The following is a 23723-nucleotide window of genomic DNA, read 5'->3' as shown; positions in this document are numbered from 1 at the left end:
TCTTTTCCTGTCTCATACGCCTTCTTGGTGTTTTGCTAGAGTCACGGGAAATATAAGGCGCGAATCACTGGTTCTTATTCAACGACTGGAATCTCATGACACTACACATTCTGGAACAACCATTTGCCTCGAGGACCAAGCAGTCGTTCCATCCATAGTGCTGCAGACTGTGCACACCAAGCATCCGCCCAGCATGATCAACCAGCTCTCCGTCTACCATCCCGCCCGTGGCCGTGATACGCAAACCCCGGGCAAGCAATACACGGGGCCGCTTAGGCCGGGGGCAGAGCCTGCTGGCCGACCTTCCAGCTGCCCTCCCATGCAAACTCCGTCACAGCCGTGAACTTTGTCCCGTTCTGGATGTACACGCGCAGCACGGGCTTGGGGATGGCAGCGACGTGGGACGCAGGAATAGAGCCCTGCGCGAAGTCGCCGTCGTACCAGCCCGTGCTGTGATCCCAGCCCTTCTCCTTGATGACGTTGCCCGGGGAGCCGGAGCCGTAGTACAGGCGGATCGACACGTTGCTGTGCTCCATCCACGACGTGACGCCCAGTGCGGCGCGAGGCGTGGCATCCTTGACGTGCAGACCGCCCGTCTGCCAGCGCGAGCCGTCGTAGACCTTTTCGACAATGTTGAGGCTCGTGTCCTGCATGTAGACGCTGTACGCCGTGGCGTTTGTTAGTCGGGGGAAGAGAGAAGCGCAGCTCGGCGGCTCGGGTCCAGGGCAAGCTGTATTCAACGTACCGGATATTGTGTGACGTGCCCCAGGTGGCGACTGCGATGGAGGAGCCGGGAATGGCCTCGCCGAGGTTGGCGCCGACAGTCCAGCCATGCTTGGTGTCATCTGTTCGAGTTTCATCCAGAGTGAGCACGATTTCACTTGTCCGCAGTATAAGAGCCATTGGCTCTGATGGCCCGTCCCCCGGAGTGCGACTTACAGCAGTATTCCTGGATGTGGTTGTCGTCCTCGAGCTGGCCATAGAGGCGGATCATTTTGAGATCCTCGGATGTTTCGAGGAACATGGCAGCCAAGCCAGAGTAAGGCGCCAACTTGAACCTGTTGTTCAGAGCCCCGTCGTACTGTCCACGCCAGAAGTCAGTCAATGTGTTTTGTGGAAGGCGTGGATATAGCAAAATACTGCCATATCCCGTCGTAGAAGGACCGGCTGAGAAGTCGACCACCAAGCCTCGACTCTCTACAACGTTTCGGGGCTCCCCGAAAAAGGGGACGACAGAGGCAGTGGGAAGCCGGGCAGAGTACGTACCCAATGCTTGCCGTTCTTGTCGTAGCAAATCTCCTTGGCCTTGTTGTCCTCGCCGATGTAATAGACGCGGATAAAGTCCAGGCCAAGAGAGGTTGCGGCGACGGGAGAGCCAATCTTGCCCTTGGCGATGACGTTGCGGCTACCGCCACCAGTCCATTTGCCCTCGTACATTGCCTCCCGGATTCCACCAAATACATCCGACTCATAGACGCGGATGCTGGAGCCCTTGTTAATGGCAGCCACGGAGGCGCGCATAGCAATGTCATTGATTTCAGCAGGCATGTTGACTAGGCTGACGGGTGAAGAGTGTTTTCAATGGAAGCTTGAACAAGAGTTTAAAGGTCTCGCCTTTGGGTCAAAGTGTTGAGTGAAGTTGCGAATGGAGCTGTGCAAGTAAACCGTGCCGAGCGGAGGAAGAATGGGCGAATTTTATACATGTAGCCCAACGACAAGCTTATTTCCCCGCAACCGTGACGACACATTCTGTATCCACGGGCTGTCTCGGTGTGTTCGAGGCCCGGTTTCGCGGGGGAGGGAATAATGCAGCATGGTTGCAGTTGGCGCTCTCGGCGTGCCGTCCAGCTCCCCATTCATCTTGTGTCCCGGTGAGTGAATAGCTGCAGCCGGACCCAAGCAGACAGAGAGCCCTCAGTCGCATCAGCGAGCCCTGCATTGAATGAAACACGAGACGGAATGGAAATCTTTGGGCATCAGGAGGGGAAGAGACAACGGCGTAGGTGGCGTGCAGCTTTATAGGGTTGCAACCATTCCGCTGTCCGAGACTGTGAGGCATTTGCCGTTGATTTTGTAGCGGTGTAAAACACCATCCCCGGGCTTTTTGAAAGGTAATTTGATGCAGCTCGTGTCTTTTTGTCACAGAAAAGAACATAGGATGCTTGTTGCGAGGTAATTATCCCCCCTTGTATGCCGTTCATGTTTAGCCATGGCATATCCATCGGGGACCTTGTTTACATCTGGGAGAACAGCTCTCGTAAAGCGTTACCAACCCTCCAGGAAAAGATGCAATGTCTTGGTAAACCTCATATATACAGTCAGAGACAAAAGTACGTGCCCAGCCCCAAATCACTCTACGCCACCAGGTAGGCAAATTTGTATTGCTCACCGTAAATAGTGTAAGAGGCTACGATACAAGCACAGTATTGCTCTTGCCGTCTCAAATCAGTGCTTGATATAGTAGTTTGTATATTCAAGCCAAATCTAGCCATAATCTAGTGCATAACTATGCTACTTTTACTTTCAACGTTGCTTTTATTCGCTATAATACAAATTGCTATCAAGTATTCTCTTCTTCAGCCAGTCCCGGTATTCGTACAAGCACTGCCCCTGGTAGGCCCGAATCAAATCAACACCGTGTGCCTGATCGTCCATGAGACAAATTGCTGTCTTCGCCAGCACACTTAGAAAGCAACAAAGAGCTGCCATTTACAAGTTCAGCCCACAGTTTTGGGCATCAACACTTGTAAAGCACAACACTGCCAACGCAACACTCGGACATTTTGACGCGGCACCATCCTGTCCTTGGGTAATCTATGCCTTTTACAGATTATTCTGCATATCCTCAGCCCCAGACAGCACTCCTATATGCGGGGGCTGCCGAAGTGCTGTCGGTCACCAGAGCCATGGTCACTGGGGAAGACTCGTAATGATTTACCACGCTCCAAGGCATGTGGGAAGCTTCTGTCACAGACAAACTCCAGAACAGAGATTACAAATGGCTCACTGAAGCCTCTTTGCTGTAGATATTTATTCAGAGGCGAAACTCCATCTCCGAGACGCAATGACATGGTTTGTGGGATGGAAAGAATATTTCTCAAACATCAATATAATGAAACATTTATAAGCACTACTAGTTGCCATACATCTTGCTATAAAAGACCAAGATTGTGTATAAATCGTTAGGGCTATATTTAGTTCGTGGTCACCCGAGTTACTAATATCAAAACGAGCACTCGTAAGCGAAAACTACAGCTTAGGAACAGCCAGGCATATCGTATTGATACCCGACGCAGTTCTCACACCAGCATTTATTTATACAAGTCGAACAAATAAAAAACGTAATAAACAGAGGGAGTCCACAACCTCAATTAGTCAGTAGAGCTGACGGCGCCAAAAAGGTATTCCCCAGAAAAGCAACACTTTACAGCCACAACGTGCAGAGATCAACTTCAAGCAGTGTGGTACTTCGAGCAAGAACAAAAGCGCGAGGCGCAAGAGCCCGCCGCCCAATGGTTGCAACTGCATCTGGCGACACCGGGAGAAAATCGCGGCGTCGCATTTAAAATGGAGGGCGCAGGGGTACGAAGCTCCCCAATGCGTTATATAAATGAGCATATCCTCCTCGTCATCAGTCTACGTGGATGTATGGGAGAGGAGATATTTAGTCTCGGAAACGCCTTGGTCTAAACCCAACCACAAGTGTCACCAGCACCTGGGGACGGGGGCAATGACGAGGAACGACTCACGAGCCACCGTAGCGTTTTGCTCACCGAACCCGGCGTCCAGCAGGAGGATGAGGAGACAGTCTCGTCGTGAGAGGACTTGAGTAGAAGAAGAAAAATATCCAATTCTCGGTAACTATACTAAATACGCCATGCTATATATACCTGGTATCAAGCCCCAAAAACGCCAACAGCCAGCCAGTACTCCCTCCCGCCCTAAACAGCGGTCCCAACAACATGTAACCTTCTTCGCTCTATACAAATGTACCGCACTCACCGCGTGTCTTCTCGCCCATCCTCGGCAGCCACGCTCCCCCGTCCCCGGCGCATAATCAAGTCCTGCAACTCGACATCATCATCCTCAACGCCCGCCTCCTGCAGAGCCGCATGTTCGCGCAGCGCCTGCCTCGCACTCGCGTCCTTTTCAATGCGCTGCATGAGGTCCTGGTCCGTCGGCCAGTACACCCTCCGCACGCCCTGGACCACCAGGTCCATGATGACGAGCGTAGCGAGCGCCACGAGCAGCGTCGTCCACCACGAAACCTGGCGGCCAAAGTTGTCGATGAAGCCGCGGCGGACCATGTCCTTGCCCACCCTTTGGGGGTACATGCCCGACAGGAAGAGACACCAGAGGAACCAGCCAGCAATGGAGATGATGAAGCCACCAAAGGTGATGACCGTTTTGGAGTGTAGCTCGAGGATCCTGCCGTCGCGTTAGTTCAGACTAAAACAAAAAAGGCGCGGGGGGGAGACAGAGAGACTAACAATAGCTTAATGTTGATGAAGATGACGCCAACCGTAAAGCACACCGCCCCCATGGCGTACAGGCTAGTGTCCGCCGTGAAAAGTGCACTCCAAAACTCGCCGAGCGTCAAGTAGTAAATGACAAAGCTGCCCGCGACGCCCATGAACATCCAGCCAAAGTACTGCCGAATGTTGAACCCCCTGTTCTGCTGTCCAAACGTGTACAGCTCCGGCACAGCGAGCAGCGTTTCCGCGCTGAGGTCCTTTTCAAAGATGCCCAATAAGATTACCGGCAGTGAGGTGAACAGGCTATTGAATACAGTTAGACTCCACGACTCAAAGAGCGAGGTGCCCGAGTACCCATTAAACCGCTGGAAGTGCGCCTGGACCAAGAAGAAGAGGATTTCTTTCCAAAAGGTGGCGAGGACGTATTTTCCTGTGCGGAGGTAGTTCCAGCGGCCGTGGACGAACAGCAGCTGCTGGAGGAAGCGAAACTGCGCGATGGAGTAATCGGATATACGTGAGGCTTGGAGGCCTTCGCGGCCCGATATGCCAATGCCGACATGGGAGGATTGTATCATGCCAATGTCGTTGGCACCGTCGCCGATGGCGAGGGTCATTGAGGATGGGACGAAGCGGCGGATCGACGTGACGAGTTGAGCCTTTTGGGAGGGTGAGGCGCGGCAGCAGATGACCGAGTCGACGCGGAGGACGAGGTCGTAAAAGAGGACGGCGAGGTCGTCGGATGCGTCGATGGTGGCCAGGGTTTGGCCGTCGACCACGACGACAGAGTGCGGGACCATGCCACGGCAGACGTCGTTGAGGGTGGAAGTCATGACGTCTTGGAGGTTACCTCTGCTGCCGTCGAGGATGTAGATTTCGGAAAACGGCTTGCACACGCGGGCCGAGTGGCCAATGTTGACTGCTGTCTCGCGCTTGTCGCCCGTCAGCATCCAGACCTTGATATTGGCCCGTCGCAGCTTGTCAATGGTCTCGGGCACCCCGTCTTGCAATTTGTCTTCAATGGCTGTGGCGCCAGCAAGCTCAAACTTTTGCTCAATCATCTCGCCAGCCTGTTCAACCAGCTCCTGACGGTTGACAAGACTAGTCTCTGCCTCGCGGTACAATTGCTTCCAAGAGGCGTAAACATCCTCCTCGATGTACCGATACGCGTACAGCAATGTCCGCAAACCTTCCGTCGCAAAATCTTCGATATGCTGGAAGCAATGCTCGAAAACAGCCGCCTCGTTGCTGGCGACGGACTCGTCAATTCGATGGTCAACGTCCTCAACCGACGACACCGGGTTCAGACTCAGTCGTCTGGCGCGCAACACATCCAACGAACCTCGAGGCGTTCCCGGTTCCTCGGCTTGTCGTCTAGCCATCCGAGAGCCAACGCCCTCCGAGTAGGAAAGTCTGTTGGCATCGGTCGACAGTCTACCAATGCTGCGTCGAAGTCCCTCCAACCGATCGATCGATTCACCTCGCTTCAAGGCAAAACTCGTTCTCGGCGTACCCCTTCCACTGGCCATGCTCATTCGCGTTCGGGCCTTGTCCTGTTCGAATGTCTTGCGCACACTAGCCCGTCGGCTAATGTCCTTTGCCTTTTGTTCAGCTAAATGGCTCAATTTGAGTCGCGAAGTAATGACGTTATCGGCACCTTTGCAAAAGACGCAAATGCGACCGTTGGGCATTCTGATAATGATGGACATTCTCTTCCTCTTGCTGCTGAATTCAATCACGTCCAGCACCTGGTACGACTCGACCTGAACCACACCCCTGTCATCATTTGTCTGCAACTTGATCGTCTTCGCAGGGCGATCAACTAACAGCCACCCCATGTCGCGAGCAGCTTCTACCAGGGCCAACTCATCTGGGGAAGCAGCCTGAAACGAAAATTCACCGTCGTCCCGTTTCTCGGGCAAGCAGGTGTGACATAAAGCAATACAGAGCAAAAAGTGCTTGACCTTGCGAGAGAAGACGGTATTTGGATGTCGGCGGACATAGTCCAACATATCCTCCGTCTTGACCTCTGGTTCCTCATTCGGGCGAACCGTCGATTTCCAGTGTGAGGCGCTTGCAAAGGAGCCAGTTCTCCTGGGGGGCACTGGTCCACTACCATCGTCCTCCTCGTCTTCTTCTTCTTCCAGAATATCATCTTCATCCCGATGAAAGAACTTGGTCTTGTGCGGCGACACAGGCGGAGTCTGCTGCGTCTGATTGCCTTTGCTGCGACAACTCCACGACGCGGCCGCCTCAATCTTCTTCTGCTTCACATCCTCATCGCGTTGTACATCCATGTCGTGAAGGAAAGCCACACCCGCAACGCTCATCTTGCGGAACCGCATGACATTTTCGGTCAATGTGCCCGTCTTGTCCGAAAATACATAGCTCACTTGGCCCAGATTTTCCAGAATGGTGGTCGTATTGGCCACCATGGGAGTGTCCGTCACGGGATCGTACATGTCGACGTCCTGCAGCAGGATAAGCTGGCCGATCTTGATGATTTCCATGCTGATGTATAAAGACAGCGGGATGAGTGTGTTGAACATGATGAGGTAGCCGAAAAAGATTTCCTTAAAGGGGACGCTGGCAGTCCACTGGCCTGTGGTAACTAGGTAGAACGATAGGTCCTGGATATTCTTCTTCCACAGCGAGTAGCCAATGGTTAGTCCCGCAGCAAGCATGAGTACAATGACAATCTGGAAGAGTACCATTTTGTTGATCATGGTCTGCATGGCGGGCTTCTTGGCAGTGACATTCTTATTGGCATTCATGCGAATCTTGCACTCCTCTCCCGAATTAACCACGATGCCAATCACTTCGGCAGTGTTGCGAAGAATCGATCCGCGGTAGACGACGTTGTTCAACGACAGCGGCAGTGTTTCGTCTCCGACTGTAGCTCGACCATCATAGCTGTACAAGTCAATGTTGGGGTCTTCCGAAACAATTGAAGCCGTGGTCGACCTGATCCCGTCCAGCGTGCTGCACCGCTCTGCCAGCAGAGGACAGGCCTGCTTACTCTTGAGATTCGTCTCGCCATCTAGAGCCATTGTCTCAATGTATGCAACGCCATTAGGCCCCGTGGCATGCAGCAAAATCATATCCGCAGGCACGCCATCATTTCGTCTCAATCTCACCACATCACCAACCTTGACATGTTGCCACTGCATGCACAACCAGTCTCGAGGGCTCATGTCACGCACGCCGCTCTCGAGGTCGGCATCACCAGTTGCGGCGCGTACCTCGGTTTGCGTCGCATCCTTCTCCGTGGTACTACCTCCTTGTCCGCGGTTCAAAACCCAAGTTTCGCTGCGATTCTCCGACTTGTCCAGCTGATACCTTCTATAATCATCATATCCCTCCTTGAGCATGCTAAAAGCGACAAAGATTGACAAGGGTACTATCGTCGTCCACCGTCCCACGGTGCTCAAGCCAGGAACCATCTGCAAGACACCCATGACCAAAAAATAAAAATTACCCAATTTGCTGAACTGGAACAGCAGCTGCTTAGGCACAAAATCGTACGCGGTATACCGACTAGATCGAATGAAGTTGCTGACGTACGGACGCTGGCTTCGCTCGTCAATCAGCGCATCTGACGGATTCAGGGGAATATGACGGCCATCGTTGCTCGGGCGCAACGGCTTCCTCCGTAATACGCCCTCCATGATCAGTTTCTGATATGTACTAGCGAGGGAGACCTTGAAGGCATCCTTCCATGAGGCGTTTCGCAATGCCTTGTTCGCCTTGTCCTTCCTGTTCTTGCCTGGCCTGAATCGCCGGATGGAGTCTCTCAAGGTCTGGGTAGCCTTGTCATTGGCAGGGCTTGTAATTGAGACATGGGCAGTCTTGTCTGTGCGATCACGAGTGTCGCCAAAGGACGACCCCATCTCGGTCACGGCATCTCTTGAGGGAATGGTAAGTAGTACATGCTGATCATTCCGACTCGTCGAGTCCACCAATGGCCGGTTATTCGACGCCGGTCCCGAAAAAGACACAGCTCGCACAACACCGCTGGGGTTCGAGGGGTCGGAATTCGCTCTCCTCGGGGCCGCCTGTCTGGTCAGATTCGTCGAATAGCTATCGTTGCCGCGCTCGTGTGCCACGACGGGTGTAGCATGAGAGGCACCGTGGTCGTGGTCGCCGTCGCCGTTGCCGTCGTGGTGCGCCAATGTGCCGCTATTTCGGCTGGGCGGTTGTACGGGTGCCATTGTGCTTCAAAATGCAACAGTGTCTCAGTGTTGAGACGTGACGAGCTGCATGTTTGTTGAACTGGGAAAAGCAATTGATGCTCGCAGGAGGAATTCGCAAAAAAGTAAGGGATTTCGCTAACAGTCCAACCGGGCAAAGACTTCGAATGGGAAGAGATCAAGGGGAAAACGCAGGCCGCTGGAGAAGAGAAAGATTGAATGGCAAAAACAAATGCAGCGGTCGTGCGAAGGCAGAGCTAAAGAAGAAGAAGAAGAAGAAGGGGAAAACAAGACCGTGGCAGGACGCAAGATGTTGTCAGCGCAAGAAACACCATCGCAATTCGTTCAAGACTCGGGCGGGATGTCCAAGAGTCGATGCCCACACGTGCGGGTTTCGGTCACAGCGACATCAGTGACAGCCATGGCTGCAAATGTCAACGGGTCCCTGCCATGTTGACCCTTCCGGTCTGCATTGCCCCGTGGCGCCCCAGTTTGTCAGGCTCAGCCAGGGACACTTGCGTGGCCAGAGCCGATGGAGGAAGTGGCGCGGCTGCCAGTGGTCGGTTCAATGTTGGTCCATCTCAACGGATCTGCTCCTCCTGGCCCATGAACCAACCAATCAATTGGCAAGGAACGCCGTAGTGGCTGGTGAATGACAATAAATGACAATACTACTCCGTACGGAGTGCGTAGTACCACTCCGAACGAGAGGGAGGACTTCCGGTCAGCCACAGGCACTGCACTGCCATCATCAATCGCAAAGGGTGTGCCGCCGTCCATCCTGCCTGGTTGACCTCATGCGCATCAGCAGCCACGGACCGACTACGGAGTACTAGTAGTATCGACCTGTACACAGTCAGGGAACGTGGGGCCAGCTATTTTAGTCCGGCCCAAACAGTTTCTGGACTCAACTTACCATGTCTGTACCACCGACCCCGCCTGGCCAACCACACACGCCATCTTCCTCTCCAACCCCAACCCAAATACCCAACATCACATTCTCACAGCGTATACTCCGTACATGATAAAATTCAAAATATGAAAGCTTTGAACCCATTTTGTATTCCTAGATGCAGCCGCAAGTATGAACCAAGTCCCATCTTCGCCAGCCCACCGCGTAGCCAATGTCCACGCTTCACCGGTGTAGAGGCAGTCTCTAGGCCGCCGCCGCAGCTGTGATGACACCACATGCCCAAGGAAGAGCCCTCAGAATTGTATGTCACCATCCCCAAAGTCACACAAACCATTGATGCTTTTGTGTTGCTTCTCTACTCCTCGGCGCACTTCTTTCCTAATTACAAGGAGCATAAAAAAAATCCAATATCACTCCCCTCCTTTCCAAAAAAACAAAAAAAGAAAAAAACCTCTGCCTGAGCCTCCTGGGCCCGCCTATTATTATTCAATCGCCAACATAAACAAGGGACAACCGAAACCAAACAGCAAAGATAGAAAAAATGACCAATATTACTCAAGATATGCAAGAAATATAGATTAGGTCCCCAGAGGTAGCGCGGTGGCACAATCCACTACTCTTGGATGGACAGGTGCTCGAAAACGGGGAAATGAAGAAGCCAAGCTGAAGAGGAAAAGTAGAGTAGAAAATGAAAACAAGCCACCAGGGTGCCGTCAAGTCGCAAAATTCTGTGCAATAAAGAATATTGCAATGCGATTGCCGCAGGGAAGGAAAAATAGGGGGAAATGCACGATCGTTGTTGTACCGCACGTACATGTGTGGTGTCATAGAGTGCTATCGTCGTGAACCAACACGAATTGATCGAGTTGCCGTTGCATGGTACTGGTGAGTACATCGTTGAGGAGCGAGGATGTGAAAGAGTCAAGAGACAGAACATCCGCATGAAGAGACGGGGGTATGTAGCAAAGCCTTCTAAACGACATAAAAACAAAGAGGTATTAGTATCCAATCCGAGACCAAAAAATAGCCCATGGTATCAACTGCTTCAAGCGAGCAGAAACATAAAAAGCAACGCCTGCATGATATGTACATCTTTCTTGACCAGACTCCGCTCTCTTAGCCTTTTCAGGAAGAGTCTCACTAGACTGGGAACGAACATCTTCAGTCATTATCATGTAGGGTGCGCAACAGACTCCGGTGACAAGCTGACAGGCTCGACATGATCAAACTGAACTAGCTGATCCATATCAAGATCGCCCTGTTGCGGGTGTACAAAGTTGTTTGGAGACTGACCATGCATGGGCAGGTTGATTGTGTGCTTGGAATACATCTCATTTAGACTCGTGCCGTCCTCCGAGACGGCACAAGAAGCATCATGGCCGCCACCGTAGACTTCAGCAGAGCCAGGACGGCCCATCATCGACATTGGTGGAGATTGTTCGACAATGGACGGCTCAGCAGCACCGTTGTATGGCATCGGAGACATGGTACCACCATTGTGCTCGGGGCCAACCATGGGCGACAAGAAGGCACCGTTGCTGTAGGGCGTCCCGAAGTTGGTGGGCGGAAGAGGCCCTGTGTCTGGTCCCTGTGACAGATATGTCCCAGCAGGGCTGGGGGGGAACTCGGAAGGTGAGGCAGTCGTGGCCGACATTGGGTACTGTCGCATATCCAGTCCGAAACCAGCCTGAGTATCGATCCTTAAGTTGTGGCCCATACCGCTTGGCTGTTGCGGGACGGGGGCATAAATATTCGGATTATGTTGAGGAGGGCCCATCTCACCGGGCGGTTGAATGTAAAACGAGGGCATTGGCTGGTTTTGGAACATGGCAAAGTCGATCGGCCCAGGAACAGACCGACTGCGCTGTCTCTTGTGGCCGTGTGGCGGTGGTCGCATGGCCGAGTGCATCTGGTTCATACCCCAATGTTCCTGCATCATGCCAGCGTGCGGCTGCTGAAAGTTGGGTTGTGATGCAGGTCGTGCAGTTGGTGACACTGGAGCTGACACAGAAATCGCGTGCGGGTCGGCGACAACGGCGGCGGGGAAGTGCTGAGGGTTGTGTCGGTTCATGAACGAATCGAGGGAAACGAGTTTAGCCAGCTGGTTTGTCAAAACCTTTGGGTTTCCACCTAGCTGATGGATCATACATTGAGTGGCCTGGAGATCCTCTGTGAAGTCGCCAACTTGGTAGAAGCCGCTAGTTGTTGAGGATGAATCCATGAAGAAGTGGGGGGCACGGTTCAATTCGATGACAATGCCACCCATCTTGTTTGGGTCTGCCTCATTATTTTCCAGCCAGATGTTTTTGATGTACGAAAACGGATACTCAATCTTGTATCCCGCCTGTTCGTTGTTAATGTAGTAGGTCATGGTACACTTGTCGGGTGAATAAAAGATGATAAGGTCCATGGTATTTTGTCCAACTCGAGTCCATTTTCCAATACTTAGGGAGCGGCAGGTAAGATGGTGGATCACTACGGAACGATAGGGGTCAGTAAGGCTCGTCGCGTTGCCAGTGAACGCGCAGGATACTTTGACTCACAAACTTTGCCTTGAGCTTGGTCGCCGCCAAGAAGCATGCCATTGTGACCAAAAGGCATCAAACCGGTACGACCAAGGTAGTTACCGCCAAGACCCTTGCCAGTTTCCATGGCTTGCATGGCCAGGTATGCCCTCATAGACTCTGGAATAGAGTCGATATCTTCACCCGTTTCGAGACTCTTCTTTGCCAACAACTTAATTTTGGCTCGTCTATAACTAACATCAGTCTCATTGACTCTAGCCCGAATAAGAAATTCAAACGCCCAACGGCCAAAGCCGAATTCGGGGGCCAGCAAGCACTGAGGGGGGAACATACCGGTTCTGAAACCAAATTTGAACAGACCTCTCGGTCATGTTGATTTCGTCCGCTATTCTTTCCCTAACTCCAGCGGTGGGGGTTGGGTTTTTATTGAACTCCATCTCTAGGATACCAAGCTGATCCTGGGTTGCTCTTTGTCTCTTCTGGTTCTTCTGCTGCTGGGTCAGAGTACTCTTTCTCGGAGGTCGCTTAGAATTAGAGTGCCCATTGCCACCAGAACTTGACTGTGATGGTGAAAGCTTGTTTGAAGACGTAGGCGTAACAACATCACTTTCGGGAAAAGAGCCAGGATCTGGCACGGAAGAAGCAGTGGTCAAGGCCACGGTATGCTCGACCTCGGTGGCCATTGCGAACGCGTCAGGAAAGAGGTTGGGGCCAAGCGATTGAGTCGTGTCGTGTCCCGTTTGCGATGGTTAAGCCCAACAAAGGGATTGCCTATCAACAGCGGCGATGCTATCGGGGTGGCTCGAAATCGTAGATTGGCCGGCTTTCAGGGGGCCGTTAGAGGTGAAATCGAAGCAAAACGGCGTCGTTGGCTTGAATTTGAATTCGATGGCGCACAGAAATGCCAGTCCGACGGGAACAATGATTAGACTAAAGGCAGCGAAAAGCAAGGGACGGGTTGGAAAACAATTTCGAGGTCCAAAGCTAGGAACAGGGGGCGTAGCGAGTGTGTGTGTGTTGATTCGCGTGTAACAAAATAGGCAATGAATGTCAGTCTCTAAAATCCCATAGTGGGCGGACGGTGAAGGGCCTTTGGGGTGACGTCGTGGATGAGGAGCCGAAAGAATGTAATGGTCCCGGAAAGAGTGACGGGAACCGAAATGGCTACTGAGCAAGAGAGTGACTCAAAAGGAAAGAAAGGCGTCAAGAAAGGAAAGGAAGTAGCAACAGTACAACGGGTGAAAGAAGGTGATGGGAAAGACGAAAAGAAAAACGGACATGGAGGATGGGCAGACGGGGGAGCAACCCTGCGGGCCAGAGAGAACGCACCAGTTGGCCCGAGCCCAGGCAGGCCAGCGCCAGGCACTTGAGAAGACTGGAGGGGGCAGACCTGGACACCTGGGATGAACGGATCTCAGCGCCGGGGAAGACGGGGGTGTGGCAGCACTCCTCGGGGCACCTGGAACTCGAGGACTCGGCTTGGGTCCAGACAGGAGTTGCGGGAGGCATTGACAGACTGACCAGACATATGCGACCTGCCTGGGCCACCAGACTCCAGCCAACCGCTTGACCGCTTCCAGGAGCAGGAGGGTCAGGCGGCGGATGCAGGCTGCGCAGCTCCGTAATGCTGCAGGAACAGGCGCAAGCCGGGCCCATCCCAGCCTGCTGCGTGGTGCCTGGCGTGGTGCGTGGTGCGCTGTGTGTGAGTGTGCGTTGGGTCTGGTGTGTTATGTTGTGTGTGCGACTGAGCGGCGCGCATGGGAAAGGCGAGGGGCGACGTGCTAAACTCGGAAGAGAAACGATTGATGCACACCATCGCGCGCCAAACTTCTGAACTCGAACCAGAGGCCTCGAGTCCATCCATTGTCCACTTGGACACATCGGACCCGACCGGGGTATGTGAGCATAACCTCCCATTGGCCTCGATGTGCCTGGCACTTGGGTCTGGTACCACCCCGGCTCTGCCCACACACACCCCGTCTGACTGGCGACTGGTTCTCTCGCATGGCCTTCGGCGAGGCGCGCGCAAGACACCAGAAACCCAAACGACCTTTTTGCTTGCTTGCTTGCTTGCTTGCTTGCCTGCCCATGGGCATCCAGTAGTTACTATCAAAGCATCTAGCATCAAGCATCCAACAACATCCAGCGAGTCAATCAACTCTCGGCTTGTCTCGCCACTTCGCCGCGTATGGCGCGTTGCAGCAACTCGAAAAGGGACTGGGCCATGTTCGTCCTGAGCCCATCATACTCTACTCCGTGCTCACGCCCAGTCCACGATATGAAGAGCCAGTCCGAAGGTTTACAGCCAGCATGAGCATGAGATGATGCAACGACTCAACGGTTCGGATGACAACCATGGCCATCCCAGTATTGTCCGCTGTAGAGTCTGCCTTCGGCCTGCCGAGTACTCCCGTAGCCTGGTGATACTCCGTATTCTGTAACGACACCAGCACCATTTTGCCAACAAGGACAGGGTTGAAGGACTCATGATGCTCCATGTGGCTCTGGACACATAGACGATCGCCCACCTCTTGACCAACTGGATGCCACTCAGACTCTGGCAAAGTCTGGGAGCTCCCATCTCCCCTGATGTCGTCGGCGCGTTGTGGGGATGCTTCTGATGCAACTTGGACAAGGCTTGGGCATGTGGCGGACGTAGACTCGCGGGTTCCTGAACTCTTCGTTCCTGATCTTTCCCCTAAACGGTCGTCGCGCCAGTCGGGGCCGTCCCTCTCAACCATATCCATGCCTTGTGCCTGAGCTCCTTCTCCACCTGCGCCTCCAGACACCTCTCCTCCATGTAAAGTACAAGTGTGTACATATGTACATACGTACATGAGCCTGTATGTACTTAAGTATGTACTCCATACTCCTTACAGAGCACACATCAACACATACTAAATTGATGTGCATAGTCGGATGAGGCGGACGAAACACTCAGCCAGCATCGCACATTCTTACCTGATTCCTTTGTAATGTGCGCTGTCCTTGTACAAACATCGGCGCAGAGGCTCGCTGCCAACATCACCCTCCCATCATTAGCATTACTCCGTACTCCGTCGCCCGCTCCAAGGGGCACGGTACATTTTTAGCCTCCAGTCAGGGGGGGTCGTCAGTTGCGCCAAAATCCCTTCGCCGATACATCGTCTCCATACCTCAGGCACGCAAGACAGCCATCCTTGTGCCGAGAGCCAAGGGTGCAGTGAGTGTGAATGGGTGGCCTGTTACGGAGCAGAGTTGGCGGCTGGCTTCTGCCCTCCGGCCCTGGGCTTATTCTAGTAGTAGTAGTAGTAGTAGTACTCCGTACTCCGTAGTAGTACCATCCTACCATCCTCCCCCATTTTGCGATGAACTCGTTGGACGACACCACGTACCGTACAAATACTCCGTACTGGTTGAACAGCCCCGCCGTCACGCTCTGGCTTGTTTCTTCTGTGCGCGAACTTTTGGATCGCACCTGGCACAGCGTCCATGATTTGTCGTTAAAACCCGATTACGGCGACTGCAGACAGTGGATGATCTAGTCCGCATTGTGCTCTCTTTGCAGTGGGATAGAAAAAGGCAAAATATCGTTCATGCCCAGTGTTTCCAACGGTTCAGCCGAACAAGCCTCTTGTCGCAAGGCTCTGCCTAGATAGAATGTGCATAGAGTCATATGGCCATAATACTAGTACCCTGCCTGCTCTGCTACGCTCAACGCAGAGTGGATATGCAGAGTCTAAGACATGTGAACAAAAGGCATCATTCGCCCCATGCCCGCCATGGCGTCAAGGTCGGGGGTTCCTGTCCAAAAAAGCTGAGACTGAATGCGGCGGCTTGATGCAGGCTTTCGTGGGCCTCATCAACAACACTATCATGGCCTGTCACCACGTGCTAACACATTTGACGGACATGACTGCGATGCCCATGTTCTGTGCTAGTTCAGACTTTCCCACGGACTTCTTATCTTGAGCTCCAAGCCTTTTCCTGTCAAGGACCATTTATGCGATGGAATGGTTCGTCCCATCAGGGTGGGGGAAGTGTCCGATCATTGGACTGAGTTGTTCCGAATTCAGCACCTTTTTTGTCTTGGCTTTTGACGACTTGGCTCTGCTCTGCCAGAGGCTGGCTGTGTCTCCTTCCCCATGCCCCTTCCACGACAAATGTCCAAAAGGGGCCATAATGGACAGTGACACATAACGGTGTTGAGTTACACACGAGTATGTCGGGATTTGCCACGGGCTGATGGACCGGAGGAAATCAGTACTAATGAGAATGAGCCCAACCCAGCCCAAGTCGCATGAGTGAGGCAAGAAGCACTGCAGTTCCCATTGGCGAGCATCATGGCGTGGTGAAAGCTGCAAGGTACTCCGTTTGTGCCACAGAGAGTGTGAGGTTGGAGTAATGTCACATTCGCAAGGGGTAGCATGTTGAACAACACGACCCCAAAACAATAGTAGGAATTGGCCAGTCGAGAGAAGATTTTATGAGACTCCAACAGCGAATATGACAGGTTGTACTTTGCAGGTGTCTCCAGGTCGAATAGCAATCAATTATTGCCTCTTATCAATGAAATTGCAGGCCGCTTGGTATTTGTGTATGTGCACATAATGATAACGCCTCCAGGGAAGGCTACTGCCTAAACATTCAACGGTTCAGGTTCAGCACGTCTTGATTCGCACCGGGGCTGTGAAAAATTGGCCGGTTTGTGCTATGACAGGATCTCAAAGTGATCTGTGCTCCCGTCCTTGCCACATCAGTACTCCGTGCCCGTCGATGTTTATCATCGATTTGCCATCTCACTGTCCTGGGGATGATTCGAGTTATTTACTCGAGTGTGGTTTTTCACCAAGTGGCGGTAAACCGAATGGAATCGGCAGCTGAACTAGATTGTCTTGGTCATGTAGAAATACCTGGCGAACTCGCGACCACAGTTTTACCATACTCCTTTCTGTTTCGATGTCTTGGGGATCGACATCTGGCCGGTGCGTACGGCCGACTCAATTGTCTTGGTTGAGGCATAACTACAAATGCGTCGACGCGGGGTACCAGAGTGCGCAGGGCATGCAAAGTTCTGAGGGCGAAGACATGGATGGCCATTGATACTGTTTGGGAGTGCGCAGCGCGGTTCCAGTGAAGAGATATATACCAATGTCAGGTCAGCCACGAGCTGATATAAACAGCCGAAAAACAGAGGCAAGATATGGATATCCAGGAAGTTTTGTGAGGATAAAGAGGCCAAATACTGAGTACTACGATGGCATTGAAGGTGTGCGGAAGTGTGCGGAAGATTGACCGGAGCTCCTTCCTCAAAGCAGTCAACTCCTTACGGAAGTTTAACACAAGTCGTACCTGCCACGTTGAGGTGTCACCTGCTCCCAGAATCCAGTTTGCACTTTGCACGAGTACAGCTCCGCAACCTCTGTCCAGCGAAAAGTGTCTGGTTTGTTCATCCTGCACAGGGCTGCTGGAATATGAGTACTCTCTGCTTTTTATCTACAGAGCGCTAGGTTCCATAGACCCTTGATCCCGGGTGCATTCAAAGCAGTCTGTCTAACGAAGACAACATCGGAAATCCCACATCCCCGCATCCATTCGTCCCGTCTCTCGGCCACGCGCGAAGAATAGGGGTTGGCAACAAGGATCAGCAAGCCAACTCAGGGGTTATGCTGAGCAGCGCGTCCGATGAGAGACATGCTGTCGTGATTGCGGAACCGACTTTACCATCGAATACTACGTACAAGTACATACGGAGGAGTTGCTGTTGCCGTTGCCCAACCGGGAAGATCTCTACCGGTCGGATCATCAGCTCAGGTTATCTATTGAATCGGCCGGCATTTGTGCTGCATGCAAGTGCTCCATGCCTAGCACAGCCCTAGACTGCAAATCTTCCGCCAACCTGGACACATTTAGCCGGTGTATAAAATTCAGAAAGAAGCCATTGTGTTTACCACCTTGCATTCGGTAGAGCGCATGGCAGAGGCAGGACGATGCAATCCCATGAATCTCGAGGAAGAAGAGCTGACACAGTTCAAAGCTAGCTTATCCATGATTATGCTGTTCCGCCATGAGGCTCAAAGGGATACGTATTGATTGTACTACAACCAAGACAAAGAAAGCTGCAAAACCCACTTGGCCCTGGTGAGCCAGACCCGCCAGGTTCCTGCAGTAGTGTCACCAGCCACCGAGCAAGCAAGCCCCTGGCCGTGATAGCGGCTAAGAGGTTGCCCCTGGTCAAACTACTCAGTACCCTGTCAGTTCAGGAACCGGTCTGAGGCATGAGGGCTCCATTGCGCAGCTTGAACATGAGCCGCTTCACTCGCCGCCATGTCCGACCCAAGACGTGTTGTTGAACGCCCTGGGCGTGATACTGGCAACGAGAGGCTGTGGCTTTTAGTATTGCAGAGTGCTTATGTGTCTTCTTTGACGGAACATCACATAAACACACAGTACGGAGCACTCTGCTGTCCACCGGCACAAAGGATACACATTGGGTGTTTCCTTTTTTTTTTTACTTTTTCTGTCCGGGCCGGTCTTCTGGTAGTATTCATAACCCTGGCTCAGTGTCGTCATAGCTTCTTAGCCCGGACTTCAAGCCGGTTTGGCCATTGCCACTGATGGGGGGGAGAATGGTGCCACTCTCTTCCGTCAGTGATACTACACAACGGCGAGACTACTCCGTACGGGAGGCTAACAACGTTTGGCCTCGCTGAACATTCTGGTCGGCCATAACCCGCGCAGCAGCCACTTGGGCCGCATCTAGGCCCAAGATGTTTGTGGCAAGGTGCACGGCGCGGTCAGTGCATATCGACCGCCTGCTCGCCAATACCACCCCACCACCAGAACATCAAGACATCCAGACATTCAGACATCGTCACCCCTGACTAGACCCTGTCTGCACATCGAGCCCGCTCAGCATCCACTCCAGCCAGCCAACCAGTTCGCGATCTGGGGCTCCGCCCAAACGACCACATGCCATCGCGCGTATCGTGTCACGAGCGCTGGTGGCAGCTGGGCTTGGTTTTCTTTACTTTTCTTGTGGGTGGGATTCCTGGCTTAGTGTCTTGTTTAGCTCACATGGAGTTGCACTGCCCATTTTTGAACTGAACCAAAGAATTTATCGAGACTTCTACAAGACGAAGGCGCATCACGTCTGGTCACGAACCATACAACAGCCCGACGACGGACCGGTGTCTTCTCTGGCCGAGTCTAGATTTCTGATGAAAACGGGGTACTAGATGTGAAGTCTGTACTCCGTGGCCATCTGCACGTCCCTGCATTGTCAGCCTGCTACGCGGGTGAGACGCCTCGTGGCAGCTCAAGTCTGAAATAGCCTGGAATCGACAGTCGCCAAGTACTAAAGAGTTTCTTGGGTCCAGAAGTATAGCCTCAAGCTCTACGTCAACCTCGATGCCTTTTGGAGGGAGGGGCACATTCATGCGCTCTCCTTGGCGGGTGCTGAATAGTGTTCTGTAGTTGAGTCTTCCCATGCTTGGAGGATCTTTAGGCTGGATCCATTGATGGACGTCAGGTGCGCACCAGTTGCTTCATGCCCACGGGCCTTCTTGCAGAAACTCAAAGTTGATAAGCCGGGGATCGGCACATCTTTTTCCGCAGTGCGAATAACAGTTTGTGGGTTTGCAAAACGTCTGGTGCCACTGCGGTGCCCCAACGGTGATCAGTGATCAACCTTGATAGGCATGAGGAGCAATGGACCGGCTGTTTGGCGTGACACACAAACCATCTTGTCGGTGTGGCAAGGCGCAATGGCTACCCTACATGACTCAATTGTCAACGACAGATGGAAGATGGAGGCACTCTTTTCACCATATGCTTGCTTAGCCAACAGGGTTTCCGTCTTGACACTTTCCCTTGGAACGGCAATGGTAGCGGCAGGGGAAGTGCGAAATGGAAAGGGTTTACTCCGTACTCGCCCTTTTCCCTCCAACGCAGGGACACACCATACGCCCAGCTACTACTCCGTAGTTACGTCGAAATTTGAACGCCCCGTGTGACGGCTGCCTCGTATAACTGGAATTTCCCACTGTGGTTTCAACCAGTATCCAGTGCCAGGTACTGAGTAGGTATGCATCAGTAAACGCTCCATAGATGAGCCTGCACCTGCATCTGTCCCTGCTATCATCTCCCGCGAGGGACATGTCAGTCTCGGTCAGCCCCTCAGCCCAGCCCGACAGTCGCGAATCGTACCGTCGTGATTTATTCCCCCAATCAAAGCTCCTTCATAACCTCACCCACCGCCCTGGCTGCCATCCTCTTCCTCTGCGCCTCGGGCAACCCCTCCCCCGCGTCCCTTACAGCCTGCAGCTTCCTCATCATGCCCTCCACCTTGTCCACGTCCTCGTGACCGAGTTCGTCCTGAGTATCCCCTTGATTGTCCGCTTCCGCCTTGGACGTTGCACCGGAACCAGCGGTCGGAGCTGAAGGTTCTTGGTCCCCGGGCCTCGCCTCCCAGATGGCCTTTTTCAAGCCTTCGAAATCAGCGCGGTCAAAGCCGAAATCCAGACTCTCGGGATCCAGGTGCCCGCCCTCGCCCTCGCCCGCGTCGGAAGCGTCTTCAAAGTCGCCAAAGTCAGAGGGTGCGTCTTGTGCCCAGTCGTTGGATTCGAGGGCCTCCTTGACGCGGGAGATGCCTGTCTTTTCTTGTCTGGCAGTCAGCTACCTGTGATGCCGCGCGCGTGGTGTGTAATTGTATATGACGCAGGATTTGAATTGAAAAGGTGTTTTTACAGGCCCAACATTGTCAAGGTCTTGTGGACATACCGCCAAACTCGTTCAAATGCAGCTGCTTCCCGCCAATCTGGACAAACTCCAAGCCCGCCTCGGCGCAAAGCTCGTCCCATTCTTGGGCATCGCTGTCCCCAACACCAACAGCCAGCCGGACGCCGTCCCATTCCCAGCCTCCCAGGCCGTTGTTGACGACGTGTCCTACGTGGTGGATGACGTCGCGGACGCGGTCAATGCTCTCAGACGAGGTTGACGGGGGCAGGCTGAAGATGAGGACCAGGCCGCCCAGCACGGCGAGGACCTCGGCCGCTTCATCGGAGAGGAAAGATGCGGACCAGTCGGACGGCGAGGCAATGAGGTCCAGCCATACGGGGACGGTGGCGGTGTAGTATTGCGTCTTGAGGGAGAGGTTGTGTGTTGTGCCGGCGAGGGAAGGGGACGGCGAGCATGGCGACGAGCCGGTGAGGTCTGGAAGGGGGGTGGTTAGTAGGCGTATATCTCATGCGGGATGAGATGAGATGAGATGAGAAGGCGGGACATGGGGTTGGGTGGGCCGCAGCGCACCTTTGATTACCCTGCCCAACTGGTCTGCTTGGGAGTCAAGACTGACGGCCAGTATCCTCCGCGGATGAGCAACGTCCATGGTGATGGTGATGGGTGACGGGGGGTTGAAGTTTGAAGCCGGTCGAGGTTGGCCGTGGATGGTGGGGCTCGAGCCAACGTCATGTGTCTCGCGCGTCCTCGCGGCCAGCCACCACCATGATATGCAGCAGAACAGACGCATCAAGGACTGGAGACAGCGTCGCGACGTCTGCGACTTTGTTGCAGCAAGCGCCATCGCAGGCAAGCCCCAACCTGTCAATCGCAACTATCTGAACCCCTTCATCTCCCTCGCACCCGGCGCCTCATCCGCCATTCCCCTTCCCACGGCGTCGAAAATCCCCGTCACAGAAAGCATATGCACATGATGTACGGAGGGAGTACATACGCCGCCCATGACGCTCGAATCAAGCCGTTTCCAACGTCCGCTTCCTTTGCGCCCCCGGGCACCGCCGTGGTTGGCGTACGGCTCATTCGGTACATCCAACGCACATAATTAGCACTACATGGATAGCGAGAAGTACGACAAGGACATGAAGCGTATGCTGTAGTTTATAGATCATGACACACATCCGTGCATTTATCAAAGGCGGTATCTAGCCGTAGCTTGCTATACCCAGCTCCCCATCTACCTGGTGCGAAGCCAACGCCATGGATCCCAACCGCAGCCTAGAGTCGTACGTGACCCCTTCGCTGCTTCACTCGGGCCCATCCCACGATACTCCCATGCCAAACGTGGCAACCGCGATGCCACGCCGAAACTCGAACGCTCAACAGCTATCCTCCCCCCAGCCAAAAGAGCGGTTCACCACGCCCATGGCCTCAACAGCAGCCGCCACCGCATCGCCCTGCCGGCCGCCTCCCCCCCGCGCCCAAGTCCTCTGCAGGTCGCCCTGGTCCAGCAGGCCCCTCCGCCTCTCCAGCATGGCCCTCTGGATGGTGCCCGCCCAGACGGCGTACCACGCCTCCTCGACACGGACACGGACACGGGCATGGCCATCGCTCATGCGCCACTCGGCCGTGACCGTCTCCCAGCGCCGCGTGGCCAGGAACAGCGCGGGCCACGCGAGCACAAACGCGAGCGAGAAGGTGAACAGCGCGACGACCCAGGGCGTCAGCCGCCACCGGTTGACGCGGCAGTCGCTGTAGACGTGGACGCGGGCCTGCCGCACGGGGAAGCGCACCTCGACGCGCCCGCGGTAGTTGGCCGCGCGCGCGAGGCCCTCGAGCCGGGCGCCCAGCGCGTCCCAGTCGCACCCCTCGACGCGGCGCTGCACCGTGAAGCACCGCAGCCACGAGGCCGACGCGCAGTACCGCCGGCACCACTCGCGCAGCGCCGGCGTGCCTTCCTCCGGGACGGGCCCCGCGCCGCCGAACCCCGGGGCGCGCGTCGCGAAGACGGTCCCGCGCCGCACCTTTTCCAGGTTGCCCGCCGTGCGGATCGACCGCCGGGCCTGCGCCGTCCGCGCGTCGCTGTAGAGGAGGTGCGTGAGCTCAATCTCAATGTCGAAGTCGGTCACCGTCTTGGTCTCCCTGCTGCCCCTGCTGTTGCTGTCGTCGTCGCCGCCGCCGCCGCCCGAGCCGCTCTCCGTGTGCGTGCCGACGAGCTTGACAAACGGCCGCGGGGGCACCTGGCACAGTTTGTAAATGTGGCCGGCCAGGAAGTCTGGGTCGCGGTCGAGCCGGCGGTCGAGGAAGTAGGCGCTCGTTTCGTCGCGGCGAAACGGGTGCACCGTCTCAAAGATGTCGCCGTGCGGGAGCCGCGGGAGGAGAGGGTCAAAGGGCGTGAAGGAGTCGGTGTTGTGGTTGAACTCTTCGTGATCCGAGTACAGGGGAGGCAGGTCGTCGTCGTCGTCGTCGTTTGTGAGCTCGGCCGTGTCTTCGTCAAAGTAGCGATGCGGCGGCGGCGGGTGGAGGGTCATGGACGCAGATGCTTCCGTGAGGCACGAGGGTGTTGAGGAGGACGAGGGGTTGGGCGACGCGGCGTCTAAAGGCTTGCCCATGGTGTTGACGCGGGGGCGGACAGACAGACTCGGCTTTTGCTGTCGACACCAAACAGCAGCAGCAGCACGCGGGGAAGCAGACGCAGCGAGGAAACAGAATGAATTAATTCAACGCCGCCGGCCGTGACAAGAAAAGTGGCAGAGACAAACTGACAGCCCAACAAAGGCCGGCAGGAGAATCGATGCGTCCGAGTCGGAGGCGCCAGCCAGGCAGTCGGCCAGCATGAGGCATCTGGTTGGTCCGTCTTTGTCGCACCGCCAGAGATGCCAACCCCGTCCACGTAATCCGCATTTCC

The 23723-nt window shown here is 54.3% G+C and overlaps 5 protein-coding genes across 5 annotated transcripts; all 5 read right to left on the bottom strand.

The window, feature by feature from the left end:
- Positions 1-272: 272 nt before the first annotated feature.
- Positions 273-1548, bottom strand: fleA_0 (Fucose-specific lectin; the record flags this gene model as incomplete). The annotated part of the gene is made up of 4 exons (XM_014684607.1): positions 273-660; positions 746-845; positions 940-1081; positions 1267-1548. 4 exons carry the CDS (start codon positions 1546-1548, stop codon positions 273-275), a joined length of 912 nt encoding a protein of 303 aa, XP_014540093.1.
- A 2450-nt stretch (positions 1549-3998) lies between these two features.
- G6M90_00g064490 (uncharacterized protein) lies at positions 3999-8683 on the bottom strand (the record flags this gene model as incomplete). The annotated part of the gene is made up of 2 exons (XM_014684608.1): positions 3999-4428; positions 4491-8683. 2 exons carry the CDS (start codon positions 8681-8683, stop codon positions 3999-4001), a joined length of 4623 nt encoding a protein of 1540 aa, XP_014540094.1.
- Positions 8684-10746: 2063 nt separating this feature from the next.
- Positions 10747-12783, bottom strand: HOY1 (Homeobox protein HOY1; the record flags this gene model as incomplete). The annotated part of the gene is made up of 3 exons (XM_014684609.1): positions 10747-12050; positions 12119-12327; positions 12434-12783. The coding sequence occupies 3 exons, from the start codon at positions 12781-12783 to the stop codon at positions 10747-10749; spliced, it is 1863 nt and encodes a 620-aa protein (XP_014540095.1).
- Positions 12784-20308: 7525 nt separating this feature from the next.
- G6M90_00g064470 (uncharacterized protein) lies at positions 20309-21662 on the bottom strand (the record flags this gene model as incomplete). The annotated part of the gene is made up of 3 exons (XM_014684610.1): positions 20309-20739; positions 20861-21292; positions 21389-21662. 3 exons carry the CDS (start codon positions 21660-21662, stop codon positions 20309-20311), a joined length of 1137 nt encoding a protein of 378 aa, XP_014540096.1.
- A 532-nt stretch (positions 21663-22194) lies between these two features.
- Positions 22195-23427, bottom strand: G6M90_00g064460 (uncharacterized protein; the record flags this gene model as incomplete). The annotated part of the gene is made up of 1 exon (XM_066130778.1): positions 22195-23427. One exon carries the CDS (start codon positions 23425-23427, stop codon positions 22195-22197), a length of 1233 nt encoding a protein of 410 aa, XP_065986640.1.
- Positions 23428-23723: the final 296 nt, after the last annotated feature.

This window comes from Metarhizium brunneum, chromosome 3 (assembly GCF_013426205.1).
Source record: "Metarhizium brunneum chromosome 3, complete sequence".
Taxonomy (NCBI): Eukaryota; Fungi; Ascomycota; class Sordariomycetes; order Hypocreales; family Clavicipitaceae; genus Metarhizium; species Metarhizium brunneum.
Note: the sequence above shows the minus strand (reverse complement) of the source record. Positions and strands in the feature narration are given on the sequence as shown.